Source organism: Thermobia domestica, chromosome 8 (assembly GCF_964235325.1).
Source record: "Thermobia domestica chromosome 8, izTheDome1.hap1.1, whole genome shotgun sequence".
Classification (NCBI taxonomy): domain Eukaryota; kingdom Metazoa; phylum Arthropoda; class Insecta; order Zygentoma; family Lepismatidae; genus Thermobia; species Thermobia domestica.
This window is the reverse complement of record NC_137461.1, coordinates 150,719,780-150,747,391: the sequence shown is the minus strand read 5'-3', so window position 1 is coordinate 150,747,391 and position 27,612 is coordinate 150,719,780. Positions and strand designations below refer to the sequence as shown.

Sequence of the window (27,612 nt, the reverse complement as noted above, 5' to 3'; positions counted from 1 at the left end):
AGGTATTTCGACAATTACCAACCTTATAAATTTTACTCAAGATATATATGAGGCTTTAGATCTCCAGAAATGTATAGATAGCATATATTTTGATTTCACCAAAGCATTTGATAAAATAAATCATGATGTTTAATTAAACAAATTATCTAGCTTTGGACTTAATCGGTCTTTCCTACGTTTAATTGCCTCGTATCTCTCAGAAAGGAAACAATATGTTGCATATAGACAAGCTTCATCATTCTATTATAATATGAATTCAGGTATACCGCAAGGGTCAAATTTAGGACCACTATTATTTATTATATATGTAAATGATCTTCCAGCAAAAATAAAATATTCTACATGTACAATGTATGCTGATGATATAAAATTATATAAAATAGCTTTAAAAGAAAGTGATATGAAAAATTTACAAGAAGATATAAATACCATATTTGAATGGAGTAAAGATAATTATTTAGAACTAAATGTAAAGAAATGTCATTATGTAAGGTTTGGAACTTATAAAACATACAGAACTACAAGTATTATTTGAATAATGTTGAACTCGAAAAGAAACATCAAGTTAAAGACCTTGGTATTGTTTTTGATAGTAAGATGTCGTTTAATGATCATATTCAAATTATTATGGCAGAAGCATATAAAAAACTAGGTTTCGTTATTAGAAACACAAGAAACTTTACAAATTTGGAGGCTATTAAACTGTTGTATTATAATCTTGCTAGAACTAAACTGGAGTATGGGTCAATAATTTGGTCACCGAATTATACTTCTTATCAAAGACAAATAAAAAATATTCAGAAAAAAAATTTACGTTTCCTTTTTTATAAGAAATATAATTTTTCATCGTATAGACTGGGAATTTCTTATAATGAAATATTACAGAAATTTCAGTTTATCCCGTTACATAAAAGGCGCAGATTACATGAACAAATGTTTCTTTATAAACTTATGAATGGAAACATTGAAAGTAGGGACATTTTAAAACAGATTTACTTTAATGCAGGTCAATGTAACTTAAGAATACGGAACTTTTTCGTAAATAAAATACCTAAGACGAACCGTTATAAAAATTCACCACTGTTTAGAATATTAAGCAACTACAATGACATGGTAAGAAATCATGATTTGGATTTCACTTTCAATGTTAACAAGTACAATATTATTATGCAAAACGCATTAAAAATATAAATTAATTCTAATACATAGCTGCAAATTTTTAAATGTATATGAAATGTAAATATGTAAACAGTGTAGAACGTATGTTTATATGTGTGAAGGTGAAGTATTTATATATAAACTATTTATCAAACAATATATAAATGTGTGTATGTAAAATTGTATTTATATATTTGTGATTATTATTTTTTATATTCTTTGTAAACTTCTTGATGTGTATATTATGTGTATTTTTCTTTTTGCTTAACTATAAGTTAAATTGTAAATCAATTGTAGTAAAAGCTCCCATAATTGGGGATGATCGTCTCTGTTGGAGTTAGATTGTTAAATAAATAAATAAAATATATAAACTTCTTATTTTTACAATTGGTTGACAATACTGACAAACTGGGGTCCTTGAGAGAGAAATGACACACGATGTATTTTCTCTAGCGAAAATGATGTTTATGCCACGTCCCATGGATATACATCCAGTGGTACAATAACAATCTGCCATATTGTATTTAAAATTTGTTGACAATGACCAAATGGGTACGTCTGGGTGCAAAGTGATCTTATGAAACCTTTGGTCGAGTCACGTTTTAGTAATGAGCCAGAAAAGAACATGATGGGCTCAGGCATTTACGCGTGATGCATCATAACATTCATTTTTACTTGTGTTGACTATGCCATACATAGGGTCACAAACACCAACAAACTGGCCCCTGAATTGGGTCAAGTTGCGGGTTTGGTCGTGATTTGAAAACGGTATCGTACTTCTCATCGCAAGAGCTTTCAGATGATTTATAGGTTTTCTGCAGGTACTTGGTCCCGATATGGTATCATCCCTAGTGAGTGCCCCATGCATAAGACATATGTCAGTTGATAGTTTACATTGACCTGAACAAAATATTCCTTAAAATTAAGGTTTCATGCGTAGATTTTAAAAATATTTCGCTAAAAACCGAATAAGTAGGGTAGAAGGGGAAAATTGGGGGTATCATCTTGTCAACCTTCTTTTCCTCACAAGTTATAGGTGTTTTTCTAATTTTTAAGAACTGATTGTATATCGCAAGTTCTTCTGGACAGGTGGTAAACTTTGGGCATCTTTACTTTTAATGCTACGATATTTTTATTGTTGGTGTCTGATTTCTACCCAATTACCCCTATGGGTGCAAAATGATTAAAACCATTGCTGGTGCATATAAACCAAGGGGGTGATTGGGTGTAAGTATATTTGGTATATATAACTTGTACTCCGCTTAAAAACAAATAGTTTTATGTGGCCTAGGAAAAAAATACTTTTGTTTATTCAAAGTAAGAAGTAACTTATTTCTAAAGCTCAAAGACACGTGAATACTTTTTCAAGCCTTCCAGTTATTGTTTATAGCACAGTATATTGTCCTGCGAACTTAATCCAAAACGTATCACATACGACAGAAGCTATAAACGGTCAAAACTTTGGCCAAAAATGGAGAAAAATTAGAAAAATCAAGAGAGCAGGCTCTGATATTCAAACATAGAAGAAGATAATCAGACTAACGCTAAATAACTATAAACTATTACAATAGAACATGTGTGGGAAGTATGGATTAATAAACAGGTCGTATTTACAGTATCAGTACTATTGGCATACGCAACGGCCACTGGAGGCCTAAATTGAAGAAAATAGTTTAATAAGGACAATGCACTTTGGAAAAAAGACAAATACCACAAAAGACAAAGATAGGACAGCATTTAAACGAATTCTAAGCAAAAACTGTTCTTACACCCATTTACCTCCGCATCATGCGCCCAATTACCCCGTGTTGGTAATTGGGAGATACAAATATTAACAAAATTTGAACTGCCTGACAGTGATGATTCAAGATTGCTATTCTTCTTGGCACCGTTCTTATGATGTTTTTAAGCAGCACTAAAAAATCAGGATCAAAGCATCAACAGATGCGTGATTTACTGTGAGTCAAACCAAAACACACAGAAACGTGAAACTCGGTTTCAAATATCATTTCTCAACCAAATCAGTTTTTGGTTTTTGTCATTATTACACCCTCCCAAAATTCATCTAAGCTTTTTTTTTTCTGATCGACATCTGCCCATCCAAAATTTTGATGTAATTACATTCCATAAAACTATTTTGAAATGCAAAATATAAATTTTAAAAAAGTTTTCCGCTCAATTATCCCCTGCACCCAATTCCTCCTTTTGCCCTACGTGACTTGTTGCCAATAATAATCGACAGTTTCTATTTTGCTGGAAGAAATTGTTATTCATGTATGTACTGTTGTGTGTAGCAAAATATGCTGTTAACTAGTAGATTGTTGTTTGTATTTTGCTTATTGTTACACATACTCTTGACGTACATACTATTTGTAAAGATTTGCTAAAATAACGAATGACGATTCTTTTGCAATTGAAATGTATATGACTATTATTTATTGTTTCAAATTATATCATAATACACACCAAAGAGCACGACAATGGAGCAAATCTAGAACTAGGGAAAACAAACAAGACTAAGGGTTAAGGGTTAGTGGAAAAATAAAATTGATATCTTCCTAATATACTATTGTTTAATCCTTTTTTCACTTCTTTGCTTTTTTTCACTCAAAGCTGTGCTTTAAAGTTACTCATTAGACTTGGCACCAACGGCACGATTTCTCTGTAACTTTGGGGGGCCCATTCATAAAAAATACAATACATATAACAATAAAAATATATATAAAAATACATATTCTTAAAAATACATGGGGGTCCACATGAGCTTTGCCCGCCCCCAGGATCGGCGCCCTTACGTGTCACTTTTTTTTTTTTTTGCTTCTCCCAAAATATTACAGAAATAAAAATGTAAGAATAATATTTTACTTCCTAGTTTTATAACACATGGATAAGTACCACTGAGTAAACTAAGTATTTGTTCTGAGAAGGTCTTTATTTGTTGTTTAATTTTTCATCTAAATATATGATATACCTTATTTGAATATGAATTCTTTGGCTACTGAACTTGATTTCAACACAGATTATTTTACTAAATATATTTTCTCAAGTCCTAAATATGTAGATAATTATTGGAAATATTTAATTGTTTCCGTACTTTTTTCTTTAATGTGAAAGAAATATTGGAAAAGGCTGGTGGGCACTTCTCCAAAATTCCTCAAATATGAATTTATATGAATAATATGAATAATATTTAAATATTATTCACTAACACAGATAATATTTGGTCTAGGAATTAATTCGTGCGGTTGATACGCACACATTGAAGCTGTAGTACAAACACAAAATACATAAATACCTTAAGAAAAATATTGTCCAACGCTAGCCACCACTTTCGCCCATCTGTCAGGCAATGTACGGATTCCGTGGCGAAAGAAGTCCTCATCCTTGGAAGCGATCCAGTCAGAGACCCATGTTTCGATATCTTCTGAAGAAGTAAACCGCTGTCCAATCAAATCGTTGTTCATGCAATCGAACAAGTAGTAGTCCGAAGGAGCAACGTCTGGTGAATACGGCGGGTGGGGTAAAACTTCCCATCCGACATTTTCTAAATAGGTTTTGACCGGTTTTGCGACATGTGGGCGAGCGTTATCATGTTGAACAATAAGTTTATCATGTCTGTTCTCCCATTCTGGTCGTGTTCTGGCCAGAGCTTGCTTCAAACGCATTAATTGTCGTCGATAACGTTCTCCATTCATAGTTTCACCCGGTTGCAGCAGCTCATAGTACACCACACCTTTCATATCCCACCATATGCACAGCATAACCTTTGCACAGTGAATATCTCGTTTTGGTTGTGATGGACCTGGTTCACCTGGTTTCACCCAGGCCTTTTTTTCGTTTAGGGTTCTCGTAATGGATCCACTTCTCATCACCCGTAATAATTCGATGCAGAAACCCCTTTCTGCTCTGTCGTTGAAGCAGCAATTCTTGAAATTTTTTTGGCTGTCCAGCTCGCTCTTGGTCTGCCAAGCCGAAATCACCACTTCTAAACCGTGCAAACCACTTCTGACACGTTCGCTCAGCTAGAGCATGGTCACCATACACTTCCACCAAAATACGATGACTTTCAGTCGCACTTTTCTGCATGTTAAAGTAATGCAGCAGGACACCCCGCAAAAACACTTTATCAGGCACAAATTGCGCCATGTTCACTTAACTACAAACTGGTGTTGTTGACGCTTTAATCCACTGCCCTATACTACGAACGATACGCGATGACAGGGGTTTGCAACACATGTGTGGATACACGGAACTGTGGGACGCTCCGTTCGTTGCGCCATCTCTTGTCCACCCGCACGAATTAATTCCTAGACCAAATATAAGAAACAAAAGTTACTTAAAAATAATATTCCTTGGATGGAATTGAATCATAATCAAGATATTCAAATGGAGATCTATTGTAAGGATTTCTTTTAAGGTGTAGGCATAATGGATGTCCCGAAACAATGTTGAAAGTAAATAATAACAATAGTTTACGTATCGTATTTGTAGTGATAGTGAGGACTTTTATATCAGATTGAAAATGACCTAACTGTATATAGTTGGGAGAATGTTCAGAACACAGATCAGAAAGTGTTGACTCCTCAATTACATTCTCCGACTAGTCAAATATATAGGATTTTAGGTGTTAAAATATTTGAAACTTGCATATTAGATAGGACCTAATATTCTATCTAAAATAGCCTTGTTAAAGTTATTAACATTTTTTTAAGTAGTTCTAAAACTGGGGACCATTTTTGAACTATCAATATTAAAAGTTATATGCTAGACAATTTCTTGGTTCCAAAATTTTCCTTCTCTTCTTTTCTTTTTATTTTTTTAAACTAATGTTTGGTCATTAAAACGTGTCAATTTTTCAGTACGCCTAAAAATTTAAAATTATTACCTGTTGTTCATAAGTAAAATCAGTTTAATAATAATGATGTTCAATATTGAACAAGATTGAACTTAACGGTCGTAAAAGTCATAATATGTAGTGAAAATATCTGTTGTATCAACATAATGCATATTGATTCTTTAAATCTTCCGTGATACACTTATTTCACGACCATGCATAAATAACCATCATGAGAAGTATTCAATGAATCTACCAAGTACGGAAACTTTATCTCCAAACGAGCATCTTTAAAATAATGAATCTAAAGTTTTGTTTAACAGCTTGTATTTATACTTGATGTAATTTGGTGCTCCAAATGTGCGTTTAAATATATAATATCTTTTATGTAAATACATGTAGGCTATAATAGCATAACAATATCGAAAGACAGTTTCTCCGTGCTTTTTGTAAGAATATGTAGCAACTCTGTTTCGAATGTTCTTGGATCTATTTTTCTTTATCATGTTTACCTTCCCTCTATGTCCTCACAAATTTAACACACGCAACTTAGCATATATTGGAAAGGAACTATAAAATTAAAATATGAGATCAATATTTTATTTATATGAAATACATAAAACGTATTTAACTAATCATTTGTTTCCTTTTATGTTGTCTTTATTTCTCTATGAAATGAAAATATTTGGAGCTATAAAGGTAACCAAGAAAATTCTGTCGCTTTTTCACCCACCACCTTCGAACATCGATATGTATATTAAGACGTACCTGGAAGATCAAAAATAGTCCCCATCAGCAACGACGACCTTCTGCTAACGTTCTGCAAGGCCATGGATTCCATCGCGGTAGAACTTGGTGGGCCGTGAAGCGAAGAAGGTATCAAGTGCATTTTTCACCTCTACTAGAGATTTGAGCTGGCGCTCTCTAAGGTGATTGTCCAAGGAATGGAATAGATGATAATCGGACGATAGAATGTCCGGGGAGTATGGCGGATGCAATAGTGTTTCCCATCCAAGGCATAGAGTGGTGTTCCGGATCATCCTAGCCACGTAGATCTTATCATCATCCTGTAACAGGAGGACCTCTTTGTGATTCAGAAGTGCTGGCTCCAGAGTTTTGAGTTTTTCTTGAACACGTCTGAACTGCTGGCAATACACAGATGAATTCATGGTCTGGCAGCTGGTAACAGTTCCCGATGCACGATGCCGCAAGCAGTCCACCAAACATATAGGAGGACTTTCTTTTGGTGCAGTGCTGGTGATGGCGCAGTTTAGCTTCCTACAGGACCCACTCCTTATTACATGTCAACACCCTGTCCAGAAGTGGCTCCTCCCTCAGACGAGACAGCAAAGGAACATAGGTGTCTACTCGCGTTGCCTTCTGGCCCGGAGTCAAATCATGTGAGGCCCATTGACCCAACTTATAGTGCTTCCCAAGTTGATGGAGGTTTGCCGAATAGCTTCTCCACTCACAGTGAATTATAGTCCCACTTCCTCACATGTCTGGCCACTGTTCGAGTCAACTGTTGCCTGAAGATCTCTATTTTGTACATGTATTGTACATGTCTTCCGGCACGTGATGCGTCTTCGACTGTTTCGTCACCGTCCTTAAACTTGTTAAACCACCGCTGGACTGTCCGCGTAGTCACGACACCCTCACCAAAGGTTTCGCATATCTTTCGCCTCGCTGCAACGCAGTTTGAACTCGTACAGCATACACGACCTTATGACACTCTGTGGAGGTCCCATGTTCACTCTGTCCTTATGCAAGTTCACGATGTAACTGAACTGACACAACCAGGTAGTATGTTGGATGTACCCACACCAACAACCGACCTTCACCTTATCTCCATTCGCATTCAACTCACGGTGTGAAGGCCAATTGACCACAGACCTCCACAAAAAGCAACATAACTTTCTTGATTACCTTTATAGGTTGTACTTTATTCTTTTCTGACAAGTGTATTTTCTTTCTCCAGATTTGCTGAGTTATGGATATCACAGATGATAACAAAGCTTCATTGGCACATCTTTCCCTCGAAGCATTTACTATTTTTCTTTAACAGTGTGCTGTTCATGGCGCCATCAGTGAGATGTCAAAGGAACTTCCTTTTTTTGTAATTAAAACGTATTTATAACCACTTTGTATTCTTGCTCTGAAATAAAATTTATGCAAATACATTTATTGCATTTTTCGCAATTATTTTGTTCTCATATTCAAACATTTACAGTACGCCAATCATTTGTGTTGTGAGGCCACAGTTTTGCCTGTAATTATAACTCGATATCATGTTATATCCCATAACCAAGTTCGTTACTGCAATCATTTACATAAGCACAGTAATTTAACGTGACCCATCAGTGTCTCCTGTAGCATCACTTAAGATATTTCTTTCGGGAAAGGGGGAAAGAGAAGACCCTCTGGCATAAGTAAAGTTATACGTTTTTATTTGTATATTATTGTACTACTTATTAAAATCTATATGCATCTCAAATTCTGTCTCCTTGAAGGTCCAAATTACGCCTTGACTTACTCTCATAATGTTAGATGTATGTTAGCAAAATTGTATATACGAGCAGAAAAATAAACTGCCGATAATACTGATACTCACACGTAACGTAAAAAACATGCAAAATAAATTTTTGTCTTTCAGACTATGAGAGGTCCCAGAACTGCAAGTTAATGTTTTTCCGTCGGCTATTATCAATTTTAATAACTTTTTTTTGCACATATTATTATACCAAGGTCAAACGATATGTACACTTTTCATTTTTCAAACTAATTCTCTTTGCCATCCCGCAACTCCTTCTTTCTCGTTATGTGTTGCACGGAAGTTTGATGAATACCTAATTGTCCTGCGTCATTAATCCTTCCTGCATCTTGTTCTTGCAGTACTGGTACCGTGTCCATTACTTGTGGGGACGTCGAGGCATCAACAGCTGAGGAATGTAATCAACGGCTGAGTTTATGCCAATTGAATCATTATATTTTTTCGCTATTCAGAGGAAAAGAATCAGTACACTGAAATGTAACGAATGGTGAAACTGATCCGTTAGAAGCTACAACTTGTGTTAAACAGGAACGCAGGTCTTGCAATTCTGAATATTCTTTATTGTTACTCATCGGAAAATCTTCAGAATCCAAGTTATTTGACATCGTAATGTCTTTAACCTTTTCACTTTCCACATTCTCTGTTTGCAATAAAGAATTGTTAAACTGGCTAAAGAAAAATCCATAATACGTCTGGACAGACTTAATTCATTAACAGTAGTATGGGACATTTTTCCTTAACATCAACTGCAAGTCGACTACGCACAATTGAGTTTATGATATTGCAAACTCTTTGTGCATAGAACTACAACGCATGGTCAACTACCCAAAACAACAACTTATGCACGCTGCGCCAGTTGCGTCATTAGCAGTGATGCCAATTGAAGGGAAATTTCCCTTGGCGCAGGGAAATTTTGAGTAAATTTTGGAGAAAAGGGAAAAAGGGAAATTGCTTGTAATCTCTTAATATTGCAGGGAAATTTGATCCTCTCTTCAATCATTTTTAGATTGAATGTATTTACGTATCTGATTAATCTAATTAAAATTCAGTATAAATTCAACATCCTATTTGATCCAAACATAATCCGTTGCACATATTTCACATAAATTCTCACAAGTTATCTTGTTTTGCATTCGTTAATATTTATCAACATTACACATCGATCAACATATTCAGTTAAATTGGAAACATTACAACAATGGTTATTTAAAATCTTTTATCAAAATTAATCTTCCCATTGTTGAATTAAATGCAGTGCAATAAGATGAGATATTAACTAACTAACTAACTCTATGGCCTATGGAACCCGGAGGTTCAATGCCGTGTTCACAAAAGCTCTCCTCTGACTTCTATCCTTAGCTAATTGGATCCAGTTTCTACTTTGTATTCGAATCTCTGCGAGATCCATCTTAATATTGTCCTCCCATCTGCGCCTAGGTCTTCCTAATGGTCGTTTTCCGATGGGTCTTCCAGTCAAGACTTTGAAAGTGTTTCTACTTTCTTCCATTCTAGCTACATGACCTGCCCACCTAAGCCTCCTAGACTTGACGACCTTAACAATGTTTGGTAAACCGTATAAATTAGGTAGTTCCTCGTTATGAAGTTTCTGCCATTCCCCATTCCCGTTCCTCTTGGGTCCGAATATTCGTCTCAGGATCTTGTTCTCAAATACTTTCAGTCTATGTTTTTCCCTCAGAGTAAGCGACCATGTTTTGCAACCATACAGAACAACAGGTATCATTATCATTTTATATATTTTAAGCTTCAGATGAAATATCTCTCAATTAAATTATCACTCCAAATATTATAACAGTTTGGTTTTCCCAATCAGAAGATGTTTTTCCCAACCAGAAAATTGATTGTGAAGAGGATTAATCGATGTAAGAGAAGAAAATCTGCGTGTCGTGAATGTAAATATGTATATATGGGCCAATACTGGGTCATTAGTGTATGTGCGTTTGTGTAAGTTTACAAATTTTCCGGCGACTGTGCGCACAGAATTATAAATTCTTAAGAATTCCGCATCTCTAAACTTTGATTTAGTTTGTATTGTGCTTACGAACATTCCTTGTGTACAGCCAAAGACAGTAGCCGCTAGAGTTTTCTTTGTAACTGTTCGTATTCGTCTCAGTAAATATGGGAGTGCTTTTCTTAAGTAAGTACATACCAAATATATACTTAATATTTTCTTTGTACCTTAGGTTACATTAATATTAAAATCTATCATGATATCTAGGATAAAAATTAAATTTACATAATATTTATTTTATATTTTTTATGATTTATTTAGGTTGTCCGTCCTGACCGAGGTATTTATAGGGTTTATCCTCAGTCACACCAGGCAAATGCAGAGATTGCACCTTTAACATAGGTCCTGGCCTACACCTTTCCATATCCTTTCCCCTCCTCTATCCCGACGCCTTAGATACCTAAACAACAAATCAAGTTCAAATTCTGCGTAAGCTCAAAGGAAGGCTGTCAGATATCTGCTTGTATGTGGTTATAAGATTGGGGTGGAAGCGAAAACGATTAAAAATACGTTTACTAAATACAGTACTTGAACGGTTTGGATGAAGGGAAATTTTGTCCGGACAAGGGAAATTCTGAAGCTTGTGAAGGGAAAACGTCTTTGAAGGAATTGGCATCACTGGTCATTAGAATGAACTAGCTGATTATAGTGCCGTATCTCTAGCAACAATTAAAGCATTGTATGAAAAACGCAATAACTACTAGGGTATATGCAAAGAATAAAAACAGTACTTGCGTGTGAGATACTGCTTTCTTACGTAGTAGGATGTAGATACTGCATTCTTCCTGTTCAAATGATACATTTTGTAAGAAGATACGGCAATCCTCATAGCTATATAAGCATTGCTGTTCAAGTTACGGCTTTTTACGCCTCACCAATTGAAAGGGCGGACTCGAATTAGTATAGATTGATATACAGCCCACTTTTCGAAATTTTGTCAGATACGGCACTCTTGCTTAGGACAGCACCACATCTCTCTACTAAAACCATAAGTGCTAGAAATATACTAATACTTCCGATCTTCATAGAGCAAAAATGGTAAGAGAGAGCGAGAATGGATTTCCCCAATCGATTCATCGTCTCAAGACTATCCTCCATCCCCACCCTAATTTCTCTGTTAACACCTGAAGTGGTGCAAATTCACTACAGCTTCCGGTTTTAAGATTAATTTTCATCGTGTAAACTGTATGCAATAGCGAGAAGAGTTTTCTTTCCTTTTGGAATAGATTCAATGTTCAAGAAAAGATCTCAATTCGACATTTGATTCCTATATTCAAACAAAAAAAATCTAATATTTCCGATTTCAACACTGGTCACTTTGGTGAAAAATTACCAATAGATAGCGAAAAGCACTTTCTTGATAAGGATTCATTAACGCAATAATATAATTCTATTTTTGTTATTTTTCCCCTATGGGTAACCGGAAGTTGTACGTAGAATCTACTATTACATCTGGTTTGAGTATTAATGTTCAATTAGAGAAGCGGTAAGATGTAGTGAGAAATGGTTTCAGTGTCCCAAAAATAAGTTCTATCTATGGCCTTATCACTGTATTGCTACTGTAAGCTATAGTTCCTTTTACTTCCGATTTTAGTATTGAATATGCATAGTTTGGAAGTCTACCACAATTTCACACTGTGAAACGGAACACACTGGATTATTTTAGTATTGAGTAGAGCGAAAAAGCCAATATATCTCGATTTTGCGAAAACTTTTTCAGGGGTGATAATGAAAAATTGTTTTGTTTCATGCTTCATCGAGAGGATCGTCTTAATTCGAAAATGAATTGTAAGAATAATGTAATCCTTATCTTCATTTTCAATGTTAGCCTATATAACAGAATGTGTGTGTGTCATTAGATTTTCTTATGGAAAGAAATCACCTAATGCCACCAAATTTTGTACTTAACAACATAGATCTTATTTAGATTTAATCGCGCACGAAATTGTTTCCTCTTTTTATTTTTGAATGAAGTAGGATTAGTGGTTCAACATTTTTGTAGTACGTATATGACTAGTGCCCATGATGTTGGCAGCCCAACCGTTTTTCCTATCGTGCAGGTTGCATAAATTTAAGGTATTTGCATTCTTTTACGTGAGCATTATTCTTTCCGTGCGAAAAACACCTATTTTAGCTACTGTTTTAGTACAATTAAACAACTGAAACATGCAACAAGTAAAACATTAAACAGGCTGATTCACAGAGGAATCTGGACTAGAGTAACGATTGATTGATGTCCTTTATCTCTCTATCTGAGTGTTGGACACATCGTGTTGCATACACTAGTAACTTAATATTGAAATAATATGAAGGTTTCTACAATGTAATTACACATAGCTACTGAGAAAACACATGTTTATTGCTAACAATAACTTCCAAGACAGATTTAGATGTTCATATCACATTTTGAAATAACATACACAGATATTGATTTTACTTATTTATTTATTTATTTATTTATTTATTAGGGAACAGGAGTGGCTACAGCTAGTATGATTTAAAAGCTTCGATTTAAGGGTCATGAACACTTTTCATTATATGTCTGGATTGAATGAAGTTTTCTTTGCAGAAATGGCCGAATAATTCAATTTAAGCGACAGATACATTAATGTCGCTCTACTTATGGAAACCTCATGAAAATATGAAAAGTTGTTATTTATCATATTAACCGAAAACTTCATCAAGATCGATTATTAAACGAGATAGAGCGGATTATCTTTTTTGCTTATTTATTTGCCTGGTGTGATATATTTTCTAAAAAAATGATATAAAGAACATTTTTTGCATACTTTTTTTTTTTAAAGAACTCACATTGGGTTTGTTTGAATATTGTTTAGCGTGCTTCTCAGCAGTGATGCCATGTGAGACGTGGACCTACAACATAAGGTCGTGTGCAAACCACACGAGCTCCCGTCGGGAAGAACTTGATTCTCCCGCACCAGAGATGCGTATGTTAGCCATATAGCCACGAGGAGCTCTTCAGGAATCCACATTCAGGTAGAACATAAAATATGCCTTATACATAGGACGCCAGAGTTATCTAGATTAATATAATAAATTAATTACATCTTTATTAGCTATACAAATGAAATTTCCATGGGTATAGACACATTAACGTATCCGTCGTTTACACTCAATTGTAGTGCCCCTTCGTTGTCGCAAAAAGCTTCATAGATTCAAGATATAATTAAAATTGCATGTGTCCCATGTTACATTGAAGCTTTTAATACATACAAGCTGTATTCAGTCCTGCTCTCAAGGAGAAGAATTATCTAACTATTATTTACTTATAACAATAATAAGAGCATTAGAACGTTAAATTATGAATCGCAAATCCTGTAGAAATGATCTTGATGAGCAGTCATCTCTCATCCATAATAGGATTTAACGTTAATGAAATACCGGTGACTAAGTTGAACTTCATAGTTTTCTTTACTTCATCTCTTCTGGTAGCCGTAGCTCATATATTCTGAAAGTAGTAAATAATAAAGAAAACAGCATATAACATTTTGAGTAACAATATCATAATGTTTTACATATAAATGCCCAATATCCATTGTACGGCACGTTAAGAATATTAACTGTTCGCACCATCTTGGTTTCTCAGCCAATTAATTTATATGGGGAAACATTTTTTCCCTCAAATGAACGAGGATTTGCATGGTATGATATTACTAATTTATTCATCAACTATATTAGTTCTATGTAAATGACGCTTTACTTTGTAAAATTAAATTCGTACTATAGAATAAATTTATTACTATAGATAGTAATATAGGCCCTACTTACAGTATTAATTCATTAAATTTAGTTTATATAAGGAGAGTAGAGTGGGACAAGAGTAGGCATTTAGTTTTATAAATGGTCATATCTCTATTATAAATAGAACCAGAAACATGTGATTTACACCTGACAACTTTCAAGCATCCTCTCTCGTTCGAGTATATTTCGTATTAATAATTTTAAGATTCTCGTTTCAATAAATGACAATTTAACCAACGGTGAAAAAGTACTTTTATTTTCTGTTTCAAGAAAGGAGCAACAAAATTACAAAACCGTTAATACTCTAAAATTATATCAGTATTATATGAAATATGAATTAGTAAAGAAGACATGTAAAACAGTATTGATTATAACATGATAGCATATGATTTCTGACGTAGAAACATAATTCAGGATACATACTTTCTGATCTGTTTTCCCCTGGTAATTTCTGCGAAACTGGATTCAGTAATTACCGTAAGTAAATTTTTAGCTTTTACCCTATCGTGGTAAATGATAATTTACATTAATGTTTTGTGCGTACTTTTGCCCTTTGCTCTGTTTTCTTTCTTAACTCTACCGATAAATGCTGCTATCTTCAAAGAACAATGTTCATCTAACACTTCATACAACACACCAAACATGACTTAATCATAAATGCACTGAACGATTTATTTCTATTCATTTTTCTTATGTAATACTGATTCCGAAAACATGAAAAATATTAATCAAAACGATCGAAAATGAAACCTACTTCGTGGTTTCCACATTATTCCTTGTAGTCGTCTATAACTTTGTCTTATAACAATCAGTGTTCGTAGTTTGAAGAAAATTTCTCTAATCTAGAGAAATTTCGTAGGTAAATTTAGCAAATAGGGAAAAAGGGAATTTTTCAATAAAATGTAGAAATTCTCGCGCTGACTGATTAATATAAATGCTTAAATGTTTCTTTGTTCTTTAGAAATGAAACAATAAAATAGCAATAGTTTGTGTGTCTTTTCAAACTAGCATAATTTGCACCTATTGCTGGTTAGGTTTATTTGTATTTTTTGTTTAAAAAGAAGTGAAGGAAAAAGTTAAAAAAATAGAAGTAAAATGCAGATTAATAAAACAAATATGGCTGGCACTTCTTTTAATATAGCTAAATTAATCTTATCACGTAACTTCTATAATTGGAATTGAACACCCAAAAACTAGGGAAAATTTGATAAGAAAAGGGAAAATTTTGTGTCAGTCGAGGGAAATTTTCTTAACGAAACCTGCGAACACTAATAACAATCTACTATAATGCCTTCTAGAACAACTCAGTGATGGTAATCTCACTTCTACAATAAGATAATTGTACTATGTATTTTTACACGCCGAGCACTCTTGTTCCACTCTACTATAGATATATCCCACTCAGTAAAAGAGCTTCACGTTTTCCGTTAGTATATTAATATAATGTCCGTTTGTGAATATCATCTGAAATTTCGCTAAATTTGTCAGAAGCATCGACTTTCGTGGACTACTTACTACAAATTCTAATAACTTACGCGTATATAGATGCATTATTATAAAATACTTTTGACAGTCTTTAATTAGAAAAGAACTAATATTTTCTTCTGATAATGAAAGTAATAATATCAGTGAATTTTAATGAATACTATTTGAACATAAATATAATGATATATGTTCGAAAATAATAATAAATAAATATAAATAAAAAATAATCAATTTGATTTTGGAAGAGAACATGGATCGGATGTTCCAAAAAATTCTGAAAAAGAATAATATTCATGTAGAAAAAATACTGATAAAGAAATATATTTAAATTATAGAAAAGTTATTCTCATTACCTTTCAATTCATATTGTTTATCCAGGACTAGTTGCTCTACGTCTATGTATGCTGTTGAGTTATCAAGGTATCCGCCATATTCTTTGGGAAGTAAGTTTTTGTCAACTTCTCGATGTAGCGATGGTAGACTTTGGTAATGGAAATACATCTGAAATTAAAGAAAGTTAACTTTTAATTGTGTCGCTTCACATAGCTAAAAAATTTTGCATATGGCATTATTGTTAGGATGATGAAAACAAAATGTCCGCTTTCACGATTGGCAGAAAACTCAATTCAGCAACACAGCATGGTGACAGACATGGGCTAATGTCACAAGTATAACATCACAAATTCTATTCACGTTCAGCAAAAGGCTGGGGTACCCGGACAGTCAAACGGCAATGTGTTGTTGAATAGGGTTGCAGGAAAATGCACCATGAACAACACACAACTCGAGTGATTTTTCTTTTTGAATTCAACAGGAGATTCTGCACAGCAAGCCGCAAAAACCAATTTGACCATGAATGGCGAGTAAACGCACCATTCGCTCTTGGTTTGTCAAATTTCATTTGGGTGACAAAGCTTGCAAAATAATCTCCATCGGCATCGACTATCATCATGTTCGTATAAGATCCTAAGGAATATCCTGAAATTAGATCCTGAAAAAGTGTTCATGTCGTTGTATACTATTGTCGATAGTTCATGCGTGCAATCGATAAGGCAAAAAAGTTGGAATCATGGGTACCACATGAATTGAAATCGAACAACAAGAATTGTCGTCTGGATATGTGCATTCAAATGTAAGAAATTTCCAATCCAATTATTGATAATAATGTTTGTTTGCAGAAGAATGTTTTAATCAACATGGTATTCCTGTTTTATCTTCTTGAGTCTTTGACAATAACGCACCTGGAGTGGTCATTTTATTCGCACCAACGTAATACTTAGAAGGTACTTTCTTTCAATAGACTTCGTTTATCAGCAACATATACATAGTAAGTAACAACTTATCTTTGAGGACACCATTTTCCTGTACTTATCCCTCTGAAATACTAAAATTCACACGCATCTTAAAGTTACATTCATCCGAAAAGTTCTTAATGAATCTCTCCATGTGAACACGATGACCCCTGAGTCATTAAATTATTTTCCAATTCCCTAATGCCAAGAATATATCAACAAGCTGCAGAAGATTGAAGAATTTGAATTTATCTTTCTAGATAATCAATAATGTAGTGCATGAAATATGGAAGTCTACACTGAAAGTTGCTCAGAAAAGAATGTACATCCAAATATTATAACAGGTACTTGCTCATTATACACTCAAAAATCTTTGAGACGCAATTTGTAAGAGGAATGCAATTGTACTTTATGGCTGTATTGTGGAGTCTTTTGCCTTCAAGACTTGAAAGAAAAAAACAGTCCCACGGCATCGAGCCAGAAAGATCTCCTCCTCTCAGATGCAACTGATCAGCTCCAATAATGCCACTTTAATATCAGTTGGAAGACTTGCAAAAACATACTAAATACACGATCAGCTGGAGTATTATTGAACGATTTACGAAGTCAGAGTCGACTTCAAGAGCCGTCGTCTACATTGGTATTATGTAAATTTAAAGAGTTTTTCTTGATAGGAATATGAAACCATTAAACTCAGTCTAATAGTAAGAATCAGAGATATACGAAAAATATCTGTCCTCTACCTCTGTGAAGTTAATCTCCAGAACCCATTTATTGGTAGAGCAATCACACTAGTACTTGAATAGTGATCCGCCATAGTGCTGCGGATCCGACGCCGAACAATTATCACAAGAGTTCGACTTTTGAGAGATGTTAAGTAAACTTTTTTAATTTTAATATTAACTCATCTTTGAAGATATATCATTAGATATCTTGTAAGGGCATGAACAACGCAAATGTTTTAAAGATTTTCCGAAGTTTGATGCCTATTATGAGTATCAAGAGTACGTTAACAAGAAAGGCAGGTTTACGAATTTCCGCAGATCATCATGGGTCTCGTCGTCATTTACCGTCCTCTCCGCATTCTGTAACAAAACTATGAGTAGTATAGATATCGGTCTGCTTAAATAAATCTACAGTGCTCGAAATGGATTAGTAATAGGCAGAGACTCTGTGATCACAGTAAAATGATCACTGACCCAAGTTTTGGATATAATCTCCACGTCAAAGAAGCTACAAAGGAAATACTGCTCTATACAGAAGAGAGTCCAAACAAGAAGGTATAGGTTCCAGTAGGAAAAGGAATAGAACTATTGTCATTAAGGACTCAAATCTAGCAATTCCACTGCCTAACGGCCAGGGTCGTCAGTTCGGATGGAGCCTCATAACCGATGGTATGCGTTAGATCTCCGACAATCAATACCGGAGGCTCATGCTGATTATAAAGCTCAATGAGATCACTGCTAAGAGGTGTCAGTAGTAGGAATATACACTAATATATGGAGAGATAAGGTAAGGGAAGAAAACTGCTTCGCAGCTGCATGTAAACGAGAATTTGTTAATATATCGCGAAGGGTAATCAATGCACCGATGGCCACACCATATAATTACCTGATTTAGTCACAAATGTGAAGATCACTTTGAGCGAAAATATGGGACTGCATTGGTTGCTGAATTAAATGTTGTTCCGTTGAAGAAGCACTATATTAGAACGGTCAATGTTTAAGTTGAACCTTACCTCGTGAGCCACTTACTACCAAATCACTATCCATCAGTTCAATTAACATTATTACCTGATTTCAATGAAATCGAAGTTGGCTTGCGAAGAGTTCCTTTGAGAGCAAATGAGGTCGTTAAGACGACAACACATATATTGGCTTAATACCAATAGTGTGTGGCTAGTGATAATGAGGTGGCGTTATTTGGAAACCACCCCTACGAAGAACAAGAAGAATTTTGATGGGTTTGCTAATTGAAACAACGATTAGATGTTTTTAGTTTTCACTTTTCACTGGAAGAAACTCAGATTGAGAGAAGAGGTCAGATGTTTATTTCGCAACTGATTTGCAAGTATAAGCAGCAACGGGGAAAAAGGAAACAGGAAATATCTCTTTAATACGCCATTTCTTTTCTGCCTTGAATGTCTCTTCTAGAATTATGAGCTCTCGAATATGTTTATCTCGACGAGAGGCCAGACAGTCCTTCGACGAGGCTGAATGTTCAACTTTGCAATTTACATAGTAAGGTTTAAACTGACGCAAATTTCAAAACCATGAATTCAGTAAGACAATTCACACAAAGAACAGACATAGCATTAGACAGCAAGCTAGTATGCCAGAAGGGCTGGCAATAAAACCACCAAAGTAGACTAGAAATATAGAAGCGGGCTCTCGACGGTACTATTCAGCTTTTACAAATTCCAGTAATTTTTGGCCGACTAAAAGTAAGAATAAATACTTGAGGTCGAGAAAATTCAACTGACTTGCCTACTTTCAATACGAAATACTTCTTCATCTGACTAACCGATCAGCTAACACGGATTTTATATCATCTTCGGTGGCGTTTAGGATATCCTAACATGAAATAACTCTTTGACTAACGTTCAGTAGACGATGGAGTTCTACTGAAACGTGATGTCCAATGTTCTCCAATTTCAAAATCTGAGTTTATTTTTCATTAAGATTTCCACCAACAAAGTGCCTTTTCCAAGTTTCTTGATATATTTAACCTGTTCCGGCTGTATACATAATTACCTTGTTAATAAAAAAAAGTGGACATTCCCTTAATAACATTCGGATTGTTAGATTAGGTATTCACACTCATTTTTACTTTTGATTGCAAAATATAGAACCACAGAGTCGCGATACTTTATTTTTACACATTCTTTGCAGTAAGTTGAGCTACTGTCTCACTCGCATCACATGTAGGCTTTTTACGAGAAGGTGAGAACGGACCAGAAATTAATTACCTTTTACCCATTTTAGTTTGTTTAGGTAGAACAGTGGAAAATGAAAATGTGCCGCTGCCCGAAAATTATACCATGGCGTTCAAGAGGAGAATTAACACTACTCTCCTAGCAAACCGGTAGACAAGCTTTTACCAAAGGGCCGCTTGGTGAAGGGGAATGGGAGGAACATCAAACCACCATTCATACATAAATAAGTTGGGATGTGTGGACATTCACCTGATTTGGAGAAATACGTCTACTGATCATCATCTTCTAGACTCTCAATAACCAACTGCGACCCCTTCAGCGGTATTTGCAATTAAGGGTGTGAACAAGCAATATGCGGATGAAGGATGATTAATGTGTAAAGTATGTAATCACTATTCCAGTTCCACTTCTCCGCGATAAGGATACGCTGTTTAAAGATTTTAAAATGCTTGTATCAGCAAAAGAAAGTGGAACATATCTCTACTATATTCTTTTTTCTTTATTTCTCTCTCTCTCTCTCTTGAGAGTTAATCTCTCGTAAAAATCAACGAAGTAAATTTTATTGTTAAGTATTTTGTGCAAAAATCCAATACGATGAAAGTTTTACAATACGTTGAAATTAACATTGCTTAAAACAACATCTTTTACTTCTTTTACGTGATGATTAGCAGTGTTGGATTCAGACTTTTGTACAAGAGGTGACAGTAAAAATTTAAGGGGTATTAAAAAAAACACTTCCGGATTTGGTCTGGCCAGGCCATTCTAACTCAAATTTTTCCAAAGAATTTCCTTAGTCCCACCAGGCGAATGCCGGAATGCATTTTTTAAAAATAAAAAAAAAACATAAACTTTTCTTTGAGAACTAGTGTGGAAAACATCACATTACACCTTTTTGCCTTCCTTCCTTGCTGCCAACAATGCAAGAAGGCTTCTGAAACAGCACGTCTTGAAACTTATGCAATGCATATGTGAAGAATGAGTCAGGAGGATAAAGGCTAATTTGAACCTTATTCGGAACTGTTTTATCTTGTTTACCAAATCCTTACTATACTACTTCACCTCGCAATCTTTTCATATCAACATTTCATACCAATCCTAACGCTCCTCCCTCTCTTCGTGGTATGTTTACAGAAAACCAACATATTGCCATTTTACCCTAATTAACGTTGTAAAGCGTTTATGTGCGTCTGTATCTAATTTCCAAGTTTTTATTTAACTTCGACTTTATACGAGAACGCAGTTTGTTAATTAGAACAATTAGGTTGGGCAAAAGAAGAAACTAATTTTCTGTAGAAAATAACAATCTTTGCTTTTAAGACTCTTTTATTTCCGAAAAAAAATAAACAGAAAGAAACAAATATTTCAATGTATGTGTATAGATATTCTAGGGGGACGCATATATATTCTAGGAGAGCTCAGCCCTCCCTTGAATATACCTGAATTCAACACTAGTGGTTAGCATGGGGAAATGATCCTCTGGCGATAAAAGGAAAACATGTGTTAACATAATTTAATTGTAATGAGTACTTACATTTTTTGTTACGTCCGAACCACTGAGTAATGGCCAAGCTAATGCAATAGGTCCACTGATAAGCATTGAAGGATAGATGAAGTGGAATTCCGGACTCTCTACCCAAAATGCCTGAAATAATAATATTAATAAAAGTAATGTCCTCAATTTTCACATCATCTGTAAAAAATAGTATAATACTTGTTAAAGATTTCTGTAATTTATTATTGTGGTAGTTATTCTATTGTTATATATATTATCAATACAAGAAATGGATGATATTTCATTTTATATATAGAATTAACAAGGGACATTTGAAGTGTGAAATCAGTTTTTAAGTTAATGACTGGTAACTTAAAAATGCATACAGTAGATATGTAATTTCTTACTACTAGAAGAATAAATGGTTCATTTATCGTTATGCAACGAACAGCTGTAGCAACACGTTTAATGGTGCAGATACATTTCAGCGTATTAAACCTAATAATTTGAAATTTAGTTGTATATTTGTAATTACAGTGCATTAATATTAACATGAATTTATATATTAAAAATGCGAATGCTAAATATATTTTTAACCTTAATCATATAACACGTACAGTTACTATAATCATAGAGTATCCAATACAGGTTTCAAGGCGAAAGTCAGAGGTAGCGAAACATGTGTGGAAACAACGTCGTAAAAATAATTTGTTCAAAATTCGGCAGTTCATTTTTTAACTGGAAATATGGTAATCTTCGCTAACAATGCAATTTTGCGAAGGTGTACACGCGTAAAACATTGCATGTTGCAAGGCATAATAAATCGATTTGATTTTTGGGTGAATATTGAGAACAAATTATCTAGTTATTTATAAAATTAGCAAAACATTTTCGTCTCATAGACCTGAAGGAAACACTCCATAGATTGAAAACGAAAACTTACTACACTGAGTGCTCACCGAATTGCGACAACCTACCTAATACTCTGTTGGTCCACCTTTTGCTCAGAGGGCGGCCTGGACACGGCGTGGCATTCTAGTAGCTGTTGATATGTTACAATGGGGATCTGACAATATATATTCCTGATGACATCTCACAATGAGCTACAGATGTCGGTGCAGGAGCCTGGTGCGAAGAGCTCGTTCCACAACATCTCATAAATGTTCTATAGAATTAAGATCTAGTGAGTTAGGGGACCAATTCATATGCTGCAGCTTCGTGGAATGTTCCTTAAACCAAGCAAGTACAGTCCTGGCCGTGCGTTGTCATCCAGGAAGATGCCGTCCTGCAGGTACACAATGGATGTTTCACTGTGGTCCATGCACATAAACGGTCTCAGTCCATGCCAACACAAGCATCTCCAAATTATACAGCCATTTCATCTGTCTGTACAGTACGCATGATGCACGAGGGATGCATAACTTCGTGCTGTTGATGCCACATATGCACACGACTGTCCGAGAGGAGTAGCAGCAACTGTGATTTATCAGACCAATATATTATTTTCCAATAATCCACGGTCCCATTAGCGTGTTCCTGTGCCTAAACGCGACGAAGTCGGCGGTGACAAGTCGTATGAAGTGGGTGACGGGTGGGTCGTCTGTTGTGAAACTTCATGTGTGCCAGTGTACATCATATAGTTGCTTGGGATATGGGTGTTGTGCATCCACCACTGTATTGGTCTCGTAATTCCCTGACACTGATGGTTCGTTTGGCTGCCAAGAACTGTTTCACGCAATACACGCTCCACGTTTGCACTTCAGTATATTCCTCTAGTTCCGTCTCTTGGAGTCCGTTACCTCATTTTCTTCCCACTCCTTGTACACGTTTACTACACAGGAATGGAATCATCTGACAAGTATCGCTGTTTGGGTTATTGACCCTCGGGTACTCACAATCATGCCCTATTGGAATGCGGATAAATCCTGTCTACCTCCGATTATAACAGTGTCCTTCTGCCAAAATGTACTTCTTGTGTATTCTTTCTCTGCAATACTACCAGTCGGGATGATCATGTAATCATCTCGGCTGGTGGCCACACTTCCATGTGTGCCACAATTCAGTGAGCACTCAGTGTATAGCATGAGGTAGTATTCTAGCGTGTAACGTACAACTGAAGCTTAAAATTAACAGTTTATAATTTTGTGTTTACCTGTATTCTTCTGACATAGGATGTAATATTTCGAGGTGTTGCCCATTTGACTATTTGCCATTTACAACCACTGCCATCAATAATACCTAAACTTCCTCCATTTCTCATAGTCTTGTCATCTGCAAGTACCACGTGACCAGCGATATCTTCCAGAATACCGAGCTCTTCACAACTCATTTTGCTAGGATCTACGTTACCTAGAAAAATAAGGATGTACTCTTTAAGTGCTTATATCAGTCATTCTGAGAATGCTAACATAGAAACTCATAATTCCAGATTGCAGAATTTAAAATCCACTATTGAACGCATAGCTTCATAATCCAGCAAGGAAAGATGTATATGATTAGATAAATATCCTATAGATTAAGATTGGAATATTTTTACAAATTCTGGAAACATTAAGGGTAAATAATCCACATTATTGAAATAGAAATACAATCAAAATTCAGAACATTACAATTATATGACAAGAATCATCATGGAATTTGGCGACTTAGACCTAAATATAATACTTGATCTGATAGTATTAATTATTATGGCACAAGTATAGTTGTGGGGTTTAGAGTTAATCTAAGTTCAATAAGTCTAAAATATGAATTTATTTCCTCTTAAATCTGATTCTGAATGACTCCAGAATTTTCTTTACATAATACTAACGAATACTGAGATAATACTTTCTAAGAAGGCTTATTAATCTATTTTATTAGATAATGAGCTTAACGATTGGGTTATTCAAACAGAAGAAGTGAATTTGAAATACTTCTAATGAACGGCAATAGATACATGCACATACGATACATCACAGGATAGAGGGAAGTTCAAAGTTTTATTTTATGTATTCAACAAGAGCACCATTTGTTATGTGACAATCATCGCATCGGTAGTTCATTTCTTGCCATTTCTTATTGAACTCATTGCTTTAATGATTCGATCTTGCAGATTTGAAGAGTAGCAGAGATATGTGATACATACAATTTGTCTTTTATTTAATCCACAGATAAAAATGACAAGTAATATGTTTAATATATGTTGCTTAATATGATACTAATTATGTTACTGAATGTAGCAATTATAAACTGTCACGTTAAGTAGTTAGAATTTTAATAAAATGACAAGTGTTATATATTTGTGGTATTTATTAAAACCGTCACCATAAATGTAAATGATATAGATACAAACAATATTTACAATATTATGATGTGAAATATAAGTAGTACGATGGTAGGGTTTATTAAGGAGAAATTTCTGATACTTTTGTGTGTTTATAATGTTTTGTAGTCCTCCCCTCACGACATTTATGTCATGTAAAAGTTCATCAGCGCAAAGCTCATACTTACAAACACAGGCCTTCCATCACCGCTGTCAGTCCTGGGTGGTTCCTCTGGACGCAGAATAATTTTACCATACCACACTCTTAGCAGGTGTAGGTTGAATGATGATAATTTTTAAAAATGCCTGGTTTTATAGTATTACTAAAAACTGTTTTAGTTTTAACAAGGCACTGTTTATTCTGGAAAATATGTTTTTTTTAATTTAAAATAGACACCTTGAAGATTTTAACTAATATGTTTTGGACACCATTACCTTGAATAAGCTTGATATTATCACTTTGAAGGTTTTTATGTTTTGATGCCACTGAAAAATCCGTTTGCGTAGGACGTGTTGTTTTTTGTGGTTGTATTGTATTGTTAATCTTGATAGAATTTTCACAAGGAGAAATCACGATGTATATTAGTGTTTAATAATTTTAAACTTTTCATCGTTTGATGATTTTGGGAATATAATAATCCCCCTTTTAATAAAGTACAATGGTCAACTGTTCATGAGAACCAGTGACATGGAATCCCTTAAAATTTTTCATCGTTTGACTTTTATAACCATGGGGCTGGTGCACGGTTAGTATCCCCGCCTGTCACGCGGGAGACCGGGGTTCAATTCCCCGCCGGGGAGCCATAATATGTTTAATATATGTTGCTTAATATGATACTAATTATGTTACTCAATGTAGCAATTATAAACTGTCACGTTAAGTAGTTAGAATTTTAATAAAATGACAAGTGTTATATATTTGTGGTATTTATTAAAACCGTCACCATAAATGTAAATGATATAGATACAAACAATATTTACAATATTATGATGTGAAATATAAGTAGTACGATGGTAGGGTTTATTAAGGAGAAATTTCTGATACTTTTGTGTGTTTATAATGTTTTGTAGTCCTCCCCTCACGACATTTATGTCATGTAAAAGTTCATCAGCGCAAAGCTCATACTTACAAACACAGGCCTTCCATCACCGCTGTCAGTCCTGGGTGGTTCCTCTGGACGCAGAATAATTTTACCATACCACACTCTTAGCAGGTGTAGGTTGAATGATGATAATTTTTAAAAATGCCTGGTTTTATAGTATTACTAAAAACTGTTTTAGTTTTAACAAGGCACTGTTTATTCTGGAAAATATGTTTTTTTAAATTTAAAATAGACACCTTGAAGATTTTAACTAATATGTTTTGGACACCATTACCTTGAATAAGCTTGATATTATCACTTTGAAGGTTTTTATGTTTTGATGCCACTGAAAAATCCGTTTGCGTAGGACGTGTTGTTTTTTGTGGTTGTATTGTATTGTTAATCTTGATAGAATTTTCACAAGGAAAAATCACGATGTATATTAGTGTTTAATAATTTTAAACTTTTCATCGTTTGATGATTTTGGGAATATAATACAAGGGATAAGATCTGGTAACCTTTATCAGATATATATATATATATATATATATATATCTTTAATGATGGGTCAAAGTTCAAGGGATGATGGAGAATGACAAAAGAGGTGATTTAAGATAAGGAGTTGTTATCCGAAAATGCATCACTTCTGAGCTATAGCCCGCCGAAAATGTACCAAAATAGAACAAACATGAATAGAACTAGAGGACGAATTGTTGGAGAAAGGTCGGATCGCATTATTTGACCTGGAGATTTGATTCATGTACAAATCAATGAGGAACAGTGGCGTCGCAAGTGGGGGCTCATATGAGAGGACTTTTTGGGATTGGAAACATTGGGTAAAACGTACCGGGAGGAGGGAAAAAGACACAGAAAGCAATTCGAGAGACGGTTCACTATTTCGGAAATGCAGCAATCCCAAGCTATAGCCCACCGAAACTGCGACTGACTAATCCTACAAACGAGCGAGAACGAGAGAATGAATTGTCGGGAAAAGGTCGGGTCAAAGGAAATAGTGCATTATTTGACCTGAAGATTCGATTCATGTACAAATCAATGAGGAACAGTGGCGGCGTAAGGAGGGAGTTCATATGATAACACTGATTGGGATGGGCAACATTGGGTAAAACGTACCGAGATGATGGAAAAGGACACAGAAAGCAAATTGAGAGATGGATTCCTATTTTGGAAACGCAAAAATTCCGAGCTATAGCCCGCCGAAACTGCGATTGACTAATACGAACGAGCCAGAACGAGAGAACAAATTGTCGGAGAAAGGTCGGGTCAAAGGAAAATGAAAATGAAATGAAATCTTTAAGTATTACGTCGCACGGTTATGCCGGTTAGGCTAAAGGAGACGGTGATGATGAGAGATGAGTGAAATGAAGAAAGTGGGAGAAAACGGGAGAACCCATAGAAAACCCACGAGCACGGTGTTTGTCCACCACAAAGTTCACTTGGCGGAGGCTGGGATCGAACCCGGGACCTCAAGCACCAGAGGTGAACATTCTACCACTGAGCCACCGCGCCACCGCGCCCCGGGGTCAAAGGAAATAGTGCATTATTGGACCTGGAAATTCGATTCATGTACAAATCGATGAGAAACAGTGGCGGCGTAAGGGTATGTTCACATGAAATGGACATACTCTTCGTGCCTGAGCAAACATCCGACCTGGAAGCGGAGTTCTAATTCT

General features: G+C 35.0%; 2 protein-coding genes across 2 annotated transcripts in view; one reads left to right on the top strand and one right to left on the bottom strand.

Annotated features, from left to right (window-relative positions):
• LOC145693283 (clavesin-2-like) overlaps positions 1-8,172 on the top strand; it is a 66,226-nt gene extending 58,054 nt beyond the window's left edge. Inside the window, exon 8 of the mRNA XM_081769131.1 lies at positions 7,971-8,172. Within this exon, the coding sequence (XP_081625257.1) occupies positions 7,971-7,999 (29 nt within the window). The 3' untranslated portion in view covers positions 8,000-8,172. The remainder of the gene's footprint in view (positions 1-7,970) is intronic.
• A 4,738-nt stretch (positions 8,173-12,910) lies between these two features.
• LOC145693282 (alpha-tocopherol transfer protein-like) overlaps positions 12,911-27,612 on the bottom strand; it is a 52,112-nt gene continuing 37,410 nt past the window's right edge. Inside the window, exons 5-8 of the mRNA XM_081769130.1 lie at positions 23,691-23,887; positions 21,578-21,688; positions 16,173-16,320; positions 12,911-14,041 (exon numbers count right to left, since the gene is read on the bottom strand). Of these exons, the coding sequence (XP_081625256.1) occupies positions 14,010-14,041; positions 16,173-16,320; positions 21,578-21,688; positions 23,691-23,887 (488 nt within the window). The 3' untranslated portion in view covers positions 12,911-14,009. The remainder of the gene's footprint in view (positions 14,042-16,172; positions 16,321-21,577; positions 21,689-23,690; positions 23,888-27,612) is intronic.